This window comes from Rhinatrema bivittatum, chromosome 4, assembly GCF_901001135.1.
Source record: "Rhinatrema bivittatum chromosome 4, aRhiBiv1.1, whole genome shotgun sequence".
In the NCBI taxonomy this organism is placed as follows: Eukaryota; Metazoa; Chordata; class Amphibia; order Gymnophiona; family Rhinatrematidae; genus Rhinatrema; species Rhinatrema bivittatum.
In genome coordinates, this window is record NC_042618.1 from 227,385,584 (window position 1) to 227,400,540 (window position 14,957).

Below are 14,957 nucleotides of genomic sequence, written 5' to 3' on the forward strand. Positions count from 1 at the left end.
ATCACCATGCAAAGTGACACCTCCTGCAGTCTCTGTCCTGGGACACTTTTACTATCTCACAGCTGCACATTTAAATTGAACATATGTGACCTGTAAGCCACAAAGAAAACAGCCTCATCTCAGCATTGCAAAGGTCACATTTTGTTCAACGGCATACTGTAAGCTGCCTTCTCACCATTTATAACATTAACCAAAAAAAAAAGAAAAATCCAACAGAAATGTTCAGATATCACAAGCAAAGAAAACGCTGCCCAAAGGACATAGATAATGTTCACTGCATGATAAAAATAATGGGAAAAACCTTGTAATACATATAAACAAATATGATGTGGAGTGTGCACTTAAAGGGCATGTAAAATACAAATATGTCAAGAATCATCGCCTACACATGTACGCATTTAAGATTTGCCAGTCTATGGCCCTGCAGCAAATGTCAGAACACCAGGGGCAGTATCAGCAGAAAGCATGCTCTGATTCAGAACTTTGTTAAGAGGGAGGTTCACTTCCATGCCTGTGAACCTTAAACTATTTCAACACAGACAGGTTGAACAGGTTAACAGAACGGCAAAGTGATGACAGAACTGACCACCTGTAGAAGCAGCCAGCAAAGACAATGCGTACCCATCGGATTTTTTAAATTCTACACGCAAATCCTATTATACTGGGAGCAAAGCAAGTAGGATTTTTATGACAATTAACATACTTATGTCACACAATTGCTGTTTTAAAGAAAGGGAGGCTTCCGTGTGATACAATTTGTTCCCAGCTGTTTTCAATTCTGGTACTCTGTATGGGTGGCACTTGATTTAATAATAATACACTCCATTTCCCAAAAAACCCCTAAAGCAAGACCTACTAAAAATATATTCTCCAGAAGGGTCATGGAACCGGAGGCCCCCTTTTCCCCTCCGCCTTATTCTCCACACACTCCATATTTCCGTTTTACAGTCCCCGTTAATATGGGGTAGCACCAGACGGACTGCCAAAGGTTCAGACATACAAATGAGCAAGCTGAAAAACATATATGACTAGGCAGTACATAAACATGCCAAAAAATAGATAAAATGATCTCCCAGTGCAGTAACTCGGGGGCGGTAGATAGAGAGAGGCAGCTGCCTAGGGTGCAAAGCCCCTAGGTGGTGGAAAATGACTGAAATGCAAGTGTGGGCCAGCAGCGGATGAAAAGGTAGGAAGAGTACAGCTCTCCTATTACTATCTGGGGGGAGAAGAGAGAGGCAAGAGGGAAAGAAGACTGAGATTCAGAGGTATGGAGTATAAATATACTTAGACACAATGGTGCAGGATAAAACTCTCATCCACTGAGAATTTCAAACGTTCTGTTTATTCAGGAAAATTATCAAGCATTCATATGGCAACTCCATCAATAATAGCAAGATATTCTTAAATATACTTCCCTGACCCATATGCCCAGATATTAAAATGCCATCTCTTTACTTTGCAGGGACAACCACACTCTTATCTGCATTTTTAACTTGCCCAGCTGCTCTCAGCCTGCACTGAGGCTGAGCAGAGAGCTGCACCTCAGAGGACCAGGAGGGATCGCAACCAGGACGAGGGCCCAATACAGAATATTAAGATCTCTCTGCAGGAGGCGAAGGAGATAAGGAGGATTTTATTCCTACTTTATTGTTACCTGAAACATCAGCACTGACGGTGAGGAAGAGGTGAGGCAGAGTTCCCGGCCCCCTACGATCTACAGCTGCATTTCCTGATTGCATCCACGTCATCCAGGGGCGACTGGCTAAAGCTTAAAAGCCAGTCCCCTGCAGCGCATCGCCAAAGCTGCGCGCGCCAAAGGGTTGCGCAGCTTTGTTGGAGATTTGGGCAACAAGCAAATTTTTCTTAAAATTTTTGGACTTCCCTCCGCTGAAGAGTAAAAACTGTGAGTAAATACTTCTATTATATCTTTTATCTCCTCACTCCAAAACCTCCACTCGAGAAAAAAGGAACTTTTTAAGATTGTGGAGAGAAAGTTCTTTGGATTTGAGGGTTGCTTGGTTACTGGACTCTTCACTTTAACTATGCCTCATACCAAAAGGAAGGCAAAGATTAGGGAGGTAATTACTTCATCTCCCATATCTGAGCCCTCACAACTTCAGATCCCTGCCTTTTTTTTCACCTGCATCTAGTAATCAGCCGGTGAATACGGACATTGACGAGTTAGGCATAGAGCGGATGCCTACCCTTCCGGCCAAAGCATCTTTAAGTCCCGGAGCCCCAAGTACTCCTCCTCCACCTCTATCAATTCCTCCTGATTTCCTACAAATTATTTCCCCTAAAGAAGGGATGGGAGAAGAAGACTTGGCTAAAGAGAGTCAACGAGAATCCAGCATTCTAACCGATATTTCTCTGCAGTTAGTTACACCTGCAGAGATTACAATGGACTCCATCTGGTCTGCTATAAAAGCACTTGAATTAGCAATTGTCAAATTAACTAAAGTAACAGAAGTATCAAATCAGCGCTTTAACAACATTGAGACTGCGATTACAAAATCAGAAGGAGAAAAGCATCTGATGGAAGAAAGACTGAATAAGATGGAAAGCTGTTACCAAAGGTTTACCAAAAACTGAAATACTCTGTGATAAAAGGCTTGAGGCCATTGAAAACACACTGAAATACTTAAATTTAAGAGTTTTGAACTTTCCCAGACATGATTTAATTTCACCATTGGACATGTTTAAAGAATATCTTAGTCATATTCTGCAGATGCCTCAAAAATCTATTCCTCTTATTTCTAAAATTTATTATATCTCAACTAAGGGGAGTAATGTAACTTTAGATGATAAACCAGAGGAGCCACAATTAAACTTGACTGCAATTATAGAAGCTACTGCAGAAACTATAATTGCAACTAGGGAACACTGCATATAACATTTGCCTTTGCGTCTGATAGAGATGCAGTGTTTCGCCTCTACATGAGGAAAAGATTAGAAAAATTTCATGGGGCCCCAATTTGGATATACCCTGATTTTTCCAGATTAACACAACTGAGGAGGAGGAAATTGCTAGCTCTAAAATCTGAAATTGAAAATGTGGGGGGAAAAATGATTTTGAAATTCCCGTGTAGGTGCAACATACTGTGCCAGAATCAGAAATATATTCTCTTTGAAGTTTCACAATTAAGAGTGTTTTTGGATTCACTTGCCCAAGAGTCTTTAGTCTTGGAAACAGAGGCAAAGTAAAAAATGAAAATATAATCTAGGTGCCAATCTTATTTTTTCAGTTATTTAGTGGGTATCCAATGATTACCTTTAACCGCTTATGTTTCTTCTTTACTTCTCAAGGATTGCCTCTTACTATTTCCTTTTTCATACAGATAAATATGTAATTGATTTGTAAAAATGTATTACTAGTTCAGAGTTTAATTATCTGTAATGGTATTTATTTTGTAACTGTAAAATGCATAAATAAAAAATTTAAAAAAAATCTCTCTGCAATAAACTGGGAGCCAAATAAAAATATACCCAGGCTTTAAGTTCCCAGAGACATGATTTCGTGAACAAGTGCTTCTCAAGCAACTAATGACGGGTGCTAACCAGGTCATACAAGGGTTTGATAGTAGAATATGGATGTGGGTTTTCTTCCTTTGGCATCTCTTGACACTCCCCCTAAATACTTTAATCTTGCTCACATTTTCTTGAGGCTGTTGCATGTGCAATCCATGGCACTGATGCCCTTGGGCAAAGCCGAACACTTTCAGCCGGCTCCAGTTTTAAAGACGAGGTGATCCAATTCTGGTTTTACCCTACTGCATGCATGGCCTACTAGCTCCAATTTCTTTAAGGAAAGCAGGACTGCAGGACCATGCATGTGCTGCTGTAAAACTAGGACTAGATCAACATTTCCTGAAAAACTGGAGCCTTCTCCTTCCCCAGTTCTATTCTCATTAACTAGTTTTCTCTGGTTACAGAAAGGAAGACCTTTCTTCCTGCTAAAGAGGTAGAAGCGTTACTGTGACTTGCAGTGCACAGATTGTCCAGCATTTAAACGCCATCAGCTGCTTTACCTTGTGTAATCTTGTAGCTCATCATACCGGCCGTTGGTTTCAAGGGACACGCCTCCTCAGTGGGACAGTGAAACAGGTAGCAGTTTGGAAGATTTTTTGGCATTTTGGAATCGAACGTCATGAAGTTACAAATCTTGTTCCCTGAAATAAATCCAGCGTAAAACATAAGCAACCTTGTATTTTCCTGCCCCATGGAGAATGTTAGCTATATATCCTTTCTGGCACGGATTCTCCTTGGTCAAAACATATATCTCCCTTCAATGGGTTCACTACAGCAATTGAAAGAGGGAGGACGGGATTATAATTGAAAGAAGGAAAATAACTGAGAGAACATCAAATAAGGGAGAATTGGGAGAACATTTTGTGATGAATAAGCTGAAATCTGCATCGAAATAATTCAGTATCTGTGAAAAAGTTTTGTGATAAATAAGCCAATACATATAATTAAATTAAATTGAAAATATGTAATTGGGTGGGAATGTTTACATTGTATTAACAACAATAATTTATGTATATGATGTTAAGGAGAGGTTTTAGTGTGTATTTATTACATGTTGTTTAGATGAATGAATGAGAGGGTGAATGGTAATTTAGTGTGTAATGTATGTTTTTTAACGGATTCTCCTTGGCCATGTGGTACTAAGCTGTGAGCTATCACATTCAACCTCCAGTATTCTATGTTCCCATCCCATCTCAAATGCAAAGTGAGCTCTTGTGGCAGACAGTGCAGGCTGCAGCTCTAGCTAAAGAGTCTTCTGTAATGCTACTTGCTGCGTCTACAACTCTCCCAATGACAGTTTTAACACAGAAGGGGTGCTGCTGAAGAACCAAAAAAAGGTCACTTAATTCCTTTTTGCTCTCTGGTTCCATTTCTAAATAAACCCAACTTTATCTCCTGAAAAACTAGTAATGAGGGAAGTAAATCAGCCAGCAGTATTCATTTTTGTATTTGATCACAGGGAAATAAACTGCTCTTCCATACACTGTATAAAGCAGTCCATGCCTTCTTTCTTTGCTGGTTGAATACTTTGTTTTTGCAAATCTATGCATCTGCTCATGTTTCTGTGTACAGCTTATAAAGAAATTTCATGTATGCTCTAAGGCAGTGGTTTTCAACCTTTTTTCGGCCGGGACACACCTGACAGATGGTTCTCACTTGCGTGACACACTGAACATGTGACTGTCACGGGCTAAATGTAAACATACATTCTGCATCCACAGAAACCCCCTCGACCCCCAACAATGGGTGCAGGGCATTACCCATTCAACTCACCATACAAAAAAGATAATTCTGGTTCTGATGACATCTCAGTAAAAGCAAAACAAACTCTCTTTACTGGCAGACACAATACCCCTCCTTATGAAAAGATAGTAATTTACCACTAATGCATGTCCTATTGAGAAAACAAAACAAATAAGATTGATACAAATGCCTGCATGCTAGTAAAATACCTCACCTCAGTTACACACACAGAACTGAACTTCACCAAGTACAGAAAGGTCACCAATTATAAATATGGAGACAAACTGGAAAGGAAAACAAAAAAAAGCCACTCTGCATGCAGTGCAAACCTGGAGAAATGGAAAGAGAAATATAGCACCTAACACAGTCCCAGGATCTGCAATAATGCACACAAACTAATCTGCACAAAGTTACACCTGTATTATGGCACATACTCAAACAGTAACAACCCTATCTATGAAAAGGCAACAATACAAACATTAAACCAGGCCCTAAACACTAATATACCTCCTATTAGGAAAACAGAAGAAGCCAAGCTGCTCTAGATCCCCCACACAGAAATAATTGTAAAGCTATATTAATAAATGTTACAAAAAGCTGATGGACAGAATAATCCAACAAAACTCATATTAAAAGTTAGCCAAATATCAATAAACTATTTCAAAACAGCAGACATATCACATAATATGCAATAATTAAAATGGCAGTCTATCAGGAAAAATAAACTTAAAAAGCCACCTTTACTTATCCTCTCTAGCAACTCTCCTACTCCTTTCCCTTGCAGGCCAATAGTACTCACCAGAAGAAGCAAGGGCTGCTGAAGCTCTGTCCTCACAGTCCTCTTCCTTAGCACCCACAACCAGTCACTCACACACAGTCTCTGTCTCTCTCACACACACACACACACCAGTCACCTCCCTGACCAGTCTCTGTGTCTCTCTCTCTCTCTCTCTCTCACACACACACACACACACCAGTCACCTCCCTGACCATTCTCTCTCACACAGAAATACATTAACTCCCTGAGCAGTCTTTCTCTCACAAAAACATATCACACAAAGCTGCCACTCACGCACCCAGGCACCCTTTTTACCACACACACACAAAGATGCCACTCACACACCCAGGAACCTATTCTACCACACACACACAAAGCTGCCACTCATGCACCCATTCTACCACACACACACACACAAAGCTGCCATTCAGACACCCATTTTACCATACATGCACAAAGCTGCCACTCATACACAAGCAAGTTTCCTCTCTCACGTGGAGCCTCTTCTCATTGTTTGGCTCAATAAGCCTGGCCTCCGCTCTTCAGTCACTGCTGACCTGGCTTCCGACGGCAGCATGTAGGATCTCTCCGCTCTTCAGCCGCCACCCAGCGCACATCATCACTCCGCTTTTCAGGCCCCGCCGGCCTGGCCTCTGGTGGCAGCGGCACGCAGGATCTCTCCGCTCTTCAGCCGCCACCCAGCGCACAGCATCACTCCGCTTTTCAGGCCCCGCCGGCCTGGCCTCTGGTGGCAGCGGCACGCAGGATCTCTCCGCTCTTCAGCCGCTGCCAGCCTGGCCTCCAGCAGCGGTTCACAGCGTTACTCAGCTATTAACTGCATCGGCCCACCGGGGGATGATCGATCCCCTGATAGGCCAATCTGCCCCTGAGAAACAGGGAAGCACAACTGGGGCAAGGGGACACTGGGAGCTTGGCGACACACCGGTTGAGAATCACTGCTCTAGGGTATGGGTAGGCAACTCCGGTCCTGGAGTGCCACAAACAGGTCTGGTTTTCAGGACATCACAATTAATATGCATGAATATTTGCATAAATGGAGGCAATATATGAAAATGTACCTCATGCATATTGTGAAAGCCAGACCTGTTTGTGGCACCCCAGGACCGGAGTTGCTTGCACCTGTTCTAGGGCAACGTTTCCCAGCCAGTGTGCCTTCAGATCCGATCAGGTGTGCCAAGGAAATGTCACCACTGCCTGTTGCTTAAATCCAGTCCAGCACCCAGCACCAGGGCTCTGCACCCAGCACCTCACAGCAACAAGACACCCAGCGGTGGCTCTTAAACGTGTAGGAGCTGAAAAAGCGTGTATTCATTCATGCTCTTCTTTCTAGCTACAGCACGTGCCATGGTGTGTGGTAATTAATGGGCAGCAAGCAGGGCACGAAGAGCCGGGCCCTGCTTTGTGAGGCGCATTCAGCACCTCCTCGTCTTCCCCCTCCTGAGCTCCTTCTTTTGGGTCCTTCCAGTCTCTGTCTCATAGCCAGGCTGAGTCAGACAGGGAGAGCATGCGCAGAGTACTGGGTGAGTTTTGGGAGCAGCAGCAATGGAGGAACTTGGGCAGTCACGGTAACCAACCGAGCCGGCTGCCTGCACCGCATAACGTCTACCCTTCTCCTGCTGAATTGCCACTTTGAAGTGGTTTCAAAGTTATTGAAGGCAGGGCCTAAATAAACCACATTACAATAGTCCAGGAACTGGTCCATAGTGATGAGTTTCTTGTGTCTGTCCCCTCTCTCCCTTTTGTTTTAAAATTTGGAAGGAAGAGTGGTGGGGCTTTCCATGCTTGCCTTGCTCTTATTTTGACCACAGGAGTCCTCTCCATGTCTACACTGCTTGCCCTTTGGAAGTTGGTGTGCCGGACAACACTGTTGCCTTTGGCTGGAAAGGGATGGAACACACTGCTCTAGGGACTCTTAGGGCCAGGTTCAAGTTTTGGGCATAGGTATGGCAAAAAAGCAAAAGTATGGGTTGGATGACTGCTCCATGATTTGAAAGGTCCACAGTTCAATCCTCAAGTCTGGCCTTCAGTTCCCTGGATTAGCTGGAGCTGCAGCGGAGGCAACATTATTCACAGCCCCTGAGGGGGAAGAAAGTCATGGTCACTTCTTAAGGGTGACACTTTGTGGTGGGATTCAGGGCCCCTGATTGCAGGATTCCAGAAGGAGCCACGGCACATGGCCCCTGACCCAGGATGGTCACTACAATGACCAGACTTGGCATGCTGGGGCAGGGGCCCTAAACTAGGGCAAAATTCCCCAGTTGGTTGTGAATGAAGGCTCAGGTGCCAGATCCCAACCCTGGCTCTGATTGAGTTGGAAATACAAGGAAGCAGGAGGAAACTGCCAGGTCGAAAAAGAAATACAAAAAGCTTGCACAATTTTGAACGGGTTCCTCCTTTGCCCAAGGATTTCATATCCTGCCAACTTCAAGAAGGAAAAAAGATTGTGCATAAAGCAATTTGGACTTTGGCCTGATCCTTAACTAGAATCCCCTTAGCCAAAAATTTTACAGTATGCTTTGTGGGGGTTTTTGCACAAGTTTTAGCATTCACTGTTTCTCTGAATTTATTCCCTTCCAGACATCACAGGGCAAAGTGAATTATAGGCTCCCTGCTTTATTCTTACCAAATCTTAAATCTAGTCCTAACATTTGAAACCAACTGCCAGGGCCATTCTTTTGGGAGGGGCATGAGTCACACCTTAATTCCTATAGAAATACTTTGGCTTGATCAGTTATACCCAGCCTTTGTCACTTGGCCTCTTCAGCTGTATTCAAAAGTCCTCTGTCTTTTTTCAATTTTAAATGTTTTATTTTTTGGCCTGGTGGCTTCCTCCTTGTTCCTCTGAGCTGTTTAAATCATAACCAGCCTTTTACCTGGGCTACAACACAATAAGTTTTAATTCACAGCTCTCTGGGGGGGGATCGTGTGACGGGATCATCACTGGCTTTCATGGGTTTAATATTTTAAGGACTTTGGATAGGGGAGACCGGAGGGGTCCTTGATCTGGAGTTTTATGAGAAATGTTTATCGAGTGTGCAGTACAGTTGAAAAGCCACTGGAGGGCCTTTATCTCAATGTTGGGATTTGGGTTGTATTGTGTTTAGTTAAGATGTTTCATCCTTACCAAGAGGATCTGGTGATGGTTTTATCTCAAGAGAGAATGGGAGATAGTTCTTTGGGATTCATAGAGGGGATAGTTATAGATGCGTCTCCCTGACCAAGTCTAGAATGTTTTCCCAACTCAGTGCCTCTATCCCAGGTTCATTTCACCATCTGCATGTGTTAAACCCCCCAAAAAAACATATTAGAGAGACTGACAATTGGTGCCAAATGGTGTCTGAGTGTCCCATTATTTTATGGGCCCTGGAGTGGGGCTACACACCCTTCTCACATAGTCCAGCTATCACTCGGCCAACTCTCGGCCAGGGACCGCAGACAGCCTGGCTCTCAGAGAACTTGGTTTGCATAAAATGAGCCTGGCAGTAAATATTACTGTTGAAAAGCTGGGACTCCTGCTCCTATGCTGCAGTGCTGGACATTTTAAAAGTAAACTATTACTGCTTTATTCTGCACCAGTGTTATGCACATTTGGTCATCAAAGATCACAGACTGGTCCACAACGAATGTTCTAATAGGATTTCCCACACATTAGGTCGGTGAATCAGGTTAATTTGCATATTTTGATTCTGATAAAAATCAGAGCCTCAGGGACTGAACTTGCACATTGCTGGTTAAGAATCCTGTAGTGCAGTGGTTCCCAAACCTGTCCTCATAACACCACAGCTAGTTGCACTGCGAAGCCAGGGTATGCAAATTTCTCTTCTGCATCATTCACGGTGAATATCCCAAAAATCAGACTGGCTGGAGGTGTCAAGGACAAGTTTGTGAACCACTGATGATGAAGTATAAATGAGCCATACAGCGGGCCCCAGGAAGCTACATGTGGCTCCTGAACCGCAGGATACCGCAAGCCCAGATGAACTTTGATGGACAGAGCAGCAATTTCTTATTTAACTCAGAAATAAGCCTTTGTCTCTTTTCATGGGTCCACAGGAGCCTAAATGTGAATGTTTTCATGGTCTAGCTCAGCTTTTTGGCTTCTGGTCCTAAGCAGGCATGAACCATCATTTGGCTGTTTAAGTCTATGCACAGATAAGAAGAGACATCCATTTTAACAGAAGCCCCACTTCAAAATGACCTTCTGTTAGCAGTGATAGCCACATATAGCCCAAGACACTGCCTTACCTGATATTTTTTCTTCAGAGCAGCAAAGGTCAAGACAAGCTTCCTCAGTCGATACATAGATTGGGTCATTGTCCTTTATCCCTTTTAAAAGAGCAACCTTGAAGTCAATGATGACATTTTGTATCTTCTCTGTAGAGCACTGCTGACCGGTGCAGAGTACGGAGCTCATGCACAGCACCAGAAGGAGCACAGAGCTGCAACCCCAGCTTATCCAGGAGCCCATGCTTACTCTAGACTCTGCTCTGTTCTAAAGTTGGAAGGAGAGGAATTTTCTTTGATGTTTGCTGGACTCAAGATCATCTTATGCCAAAAAAATAATTAGGCTCTGGGTTTATTTCTGAAATAAGCAAAACAAAAATGATTAAATGCCATTGCAAAGAAGCACTGTAACGTTTAGCTTTATAAGTACTGTTCTATAAAACTGTTATATCATACGAAGCAAACTGGATCGCACCATCAGCATATGCAACACTCTTTCAGATAATATACAGCGATTACAACCTAAGTCTTGGTGCAAGGAGGTTAAGTGACTTGTGAAGGTCATACAACAAGGGTAGGGAGGATAATCAATCCAGAAAATACTCCAGTACATTACACTGCCAACTCAAATTAAATCAATAAAGTATATTTTTAATAAAATGCTCTCTAGTAATGAAGCCACTACCTTTGAGATTGTAGAATTGAGTGCAATCTGACATCTCTATTCTATTTGCAATGGGAGGGGATTAAAAAAAAACAAACCTGGTAGGACGGGAAATGCCATTTACTTAAAATGATCGGGAGAGGAAAAAGTGAGAAAATGAACTATACAGAAACGGAAAGTGGGCAACCAAAGACCTTCCTTAGGGGCACCTCTTCTGCTAGTATGGCCGAGGGATGTGATTTACTGATCACCTTGCCAATGCTTAGAACACTTACACGCTTCACATCTCACAAAACTTATTCACGTTTCACGCTGCTCTGTTCACAATGGCTGTACACAGCAGAGGAGGGCAACATATCAATAATACTACCATCCTTCAATTACTTGTAAGCTCAAATTCAAATTGTTTTCTTAGGAATATACTCAGACTTCAAATGCCCAGGTAAAAGAGCCCTGTCCAGTCATATATGACATTCTGCATGCAAACGCCCAGAACCTTACTTTCATCACGCTTCTCAGTATAACATAAATTCTGATACAACAGTACCTACCGCCTGGCTGTCTGCCGCCTCTCTGCCGATCATTTCTTTCAGCCGAATGCACGACGCCGAGGAGTCCAAGTGAGAGAATCTGCGGAGCAAATTCAAAAGGAGACCAGGCAGGCAAGTTAAGTTCACGACGGTACTAAAATTATAAATGAACACGACACAACAGAAATGGATCCTGAATTCTTAGTTGTCATTAGAAAAATAGACTGCTGCACATGAAAAATAATCATACCTGTAGCATGTAGTAAACCTGTAAAAGAATGCTGAAGGGTTTGAGTTTCAAAGAGGTAGCAAATCGGTAATGCACAAAACAATGTGGTTAGACAGGTAACGTGAAGAGTGAATGATAATTTCCAGTTCTGCAACAAGGTGACATCAGAAGGGGGGGGGGGGGAATATTTTTTTTTGCTCAATAGGATATTAGTTCTAGATCACTGCCTATGCCGGCACCACAGATGGTTTGACACTAGAATCAATCTTCACACAGGCGTTTTTCTTCAAAAAAACCATCATTAAAGGGCCAGCCCACACTCTGCCATATAGGAGTTCAGGGTTGGATTCCTAACCCTGTCTTCTGCTTCTCAGGCCAACCATGGCTATGGATGCTGTAGAGGCAGCATTCACAGTCCCTTGGGGAGAGGGAGCCCGGAGGGCAACATGTGGTGGCTAGACTTCAGAACTCAATATCAATATTCCCTGTAAGGAGTGTGTGTGCACACACCGCATACCAAGTCACCCAAGCCCCAGCACAAGGAGGAGCAGCAGGCTATCCTGTGGCTGCCGACTGCTCTCTACTGGAGAGGGCATGCATGTATGATTGTATGTGGGGGAAAGAGTGTGCGTATGTGATTGCATGTGGAAAAGAGAGCATGTATGATTTCATGTGAGAGAGCGAGTGTGTGTGTGAGACTGCATGTGCAAGAAAGTATGTGTGTGTTAGAGAGTGTGTATGTGAGAGAAAGAGGAGAAAGTTTGTGTGTACATGAGAAAGGGAACTTGTGTGTATGTGAATGAAACCTTGCATATATAAGAGAGAGGGAGTATGTGCATGTGCGTATGAGAGAAGGAGCATGCTTGAGTGTGAAAGCCTATGCATATGAGAGAGGAGCTTGCATGTGTGTGAGAGAGCCTGTTGATATGAGAGGGAATATGCGTGTGTGTGAAAGTCTGTGCGTGTAAGAGATAGCGAGCTAGGCACTAGATACCTAGAGGTGGGCCAAATGATGATCTGCCAGTGTGCTTCCCACACCTGGCCATCAGAAAGATAGGGATTTCCGGTGAGGGTGGGGAGTGAATCATATGGCGGGTTGAGACTGAGAGGAAAGAGAAGGGATATGAGTGAGGGAAGTAGATGACAGCGAGGGATGAGAAGGGGGAAAAGGGAGGGGAGGAGAGGGAGTGAGGGTGCTGACAGAAGGGAGGGTGTTGAGTGACCGAGATGGGAGAGAGGAGGGGTGAATTAAAGAAGGAAGGGACGAGTGATTGAGAGGGAAGGGGGTGAATAGGAGGGAAGGGAATTGAGTGAGGGAAAAGGGGGTGAGTGACAGAGGACAGAGAAGGAAAGGGAATGAGAGAGAGGGATGGGAAGGGTGGCAAGGGAAGGGGTGAATGACTGACAGGGAAGGGGTTAACGATTGGGAGGGAAGGGACTGAGGTGAATGACTGGGAGGGAATGGAGGTTAGAGGAAACAGGGGTTGAGTGACAGAGAGGAGAGAGTGACTGAGAGGTGAGTGAAAGAGAAGGGGGAGTGAGGAAGTGGAAGAGGGAGCGAGAAGTAGAGGGTTGAAGGGTGCATATATGTGTATGTGTGTGTGTGTGTGTGTGTATATATATGAAAGCGAGAGAGGAGGTTTGTGTGTTCCCTCCTCTCCTGACGCCCCCCCCCCCCCTTCCACTAACCCCACTAATCTATGACAATCTGAGGGTGACTGGAAATTAAAAGTTCCCAGGTATGGTAGGGGGAACATTTTTTATCCGTATTAGTTTTAATTATTGGATGTTATTTGATGTGTATACTGTTTTGAGAAATATTTAAAGTTTTTATCATTATTTATTAGAAGCTCTATTCGCCATCTGTTTTGAAATATTGTTTTTTATTATTATTATGGTTTACTATTATGATGGATTTATATTTCTTGATTTTGTTTTATGAAGAATGGTGATATTTCTCATATTTTGCATTATTCCAATGCATATGATTCTGGCAGGGAGGGGAGAAAGGCTGAGGAGCACGACTGCTGGGAACTGGGAGGTCTGGGAAGCGAGAGGGAGCTGGGAGGGTAGGAAACTGCTATTGCTTCTGTTTCTCTGAGATGGGAACTGGGAGAATTTGATTTTCTCAGTGTCATTTTTGGGAAATGTGTTATCTGAATAATTCTATATTATTTCTCTGGTGTTTCACTGCAGGCAGAGTCTGGCTTTTTGGAGTTTCCAGTTCAGCTTTTTTCTCCATGTTTCTCTTTCTAATTTGTTGTCGGTTATTCTGTATTTGGTGAGGGGACAGGCAGTGAGCTGTAATGAGGCTGCAGTGTTGTGTGCGGGTTTGCAGAAAAGGAAACATTTGGAATGGTTTTTCCATTTTTGTTTTCCTCCTAATGGTCAGAAGTGGAAACGGTGGAAATTTTGGAAAACTTTATAAATTTTTACCTCACAGTCCTTGACTCTTGGTCTTATTTTTTTTTTTTATCAAGAGAATGTTTGTGTTTGCTTGCAGTACCACGGAGGGAAGGGGCAATGCTGGCGGCCTCTCTGCAGGCAGGGAAGCTATTGCCCCATAGGCTGTTCACAACAGTCTGTCAATTCATTTCTTTTCAGGGGTTTCTAATCAGTGTGGCTTTCTTGCCCTTAAGCATTTCTACAAGGAGGATTTGGGGGTGGGGGTGGGGCACCAGGGAGGCAACAAAAATGCATTGGCCCCCGGGTGCCGGAGATCCTTGTCATGCCTCTTACCCGCTGCTCGGGTTTACTGAGGGAGGCAAATCCAGCGGAAAATGGATACTGGCTGGGGAAGGAGGGAAAGAGGCAGGGGGGATATGCTAGAGGGGTACAAAGAGGTTAAGGGAAGAAGGGGAACAAAAAGGCCTCTCCTCAACTACGGCCATGGCTGGGTAAAGGGTTATTTATTTCTATTGTTTATGGACCGTTTTCCTTCCATGTGGTGTACAATGCGTACAACTCTGACTTCGCTCTACACAAAAATCAGCACACACTGGCAGGTAAATGATTGTTACCAGTGCGAGCAGCATGGTATACATAGCAGAGTCCTTGTTTTTAGTGCTCTCTCACACTAGTTTTTGATAGTGCATTGTGACTTTTAAAGTAACAGTTCTGCTACTGTTTTCATTACTCCCTGTTTTTCAATACAATAATGTATATTACAGTCTGTAAAGAATGCAGTTTTCTTTGTGATCAGTAATGCTATTGACAAGCTGCATTACATGTTGGAGTGGG

At 43.5% G+C, this 14,957-nt stretch overlaps 1 protein-coding gene across 3 annotated transcripts in view; it reads right to left on the bottom strand.

The window, feature by feature from the left end:
• Window positions 1-14,957, bottom strand: part of MANSC1 (MANSC domain containing 1) — a 29,860-nt gene that overhangs the window by 13,273 nt on the left and 1,630 nt on the right. For all 3 annotated transcript variants that reach the window (XM_029599797.1, XM_029599799.1, XM_029599798.1), the window contains exons 2-4: window positions 11,510-11,588; window positions 10,316-10,652; window positions 4,029-4,169 (exon numbers count right to left, since the gene is read on the bottom strand). In XM_029599797.1, coding sequence (XP_029455657.1) covers window positions 4,029-4,169; window positions 10,316-10,538 — 364 coding nt within the window. In that variant the 5' untranslated portion in view covers window positions 10,539-10,652; window positions 11,510-11,588. The remainder of the gene's footprint in view (window positions 1-4,028; window positions 4,170-10,315; window positions 10,653-11,509; window positions 11,589-14,957) is intronic.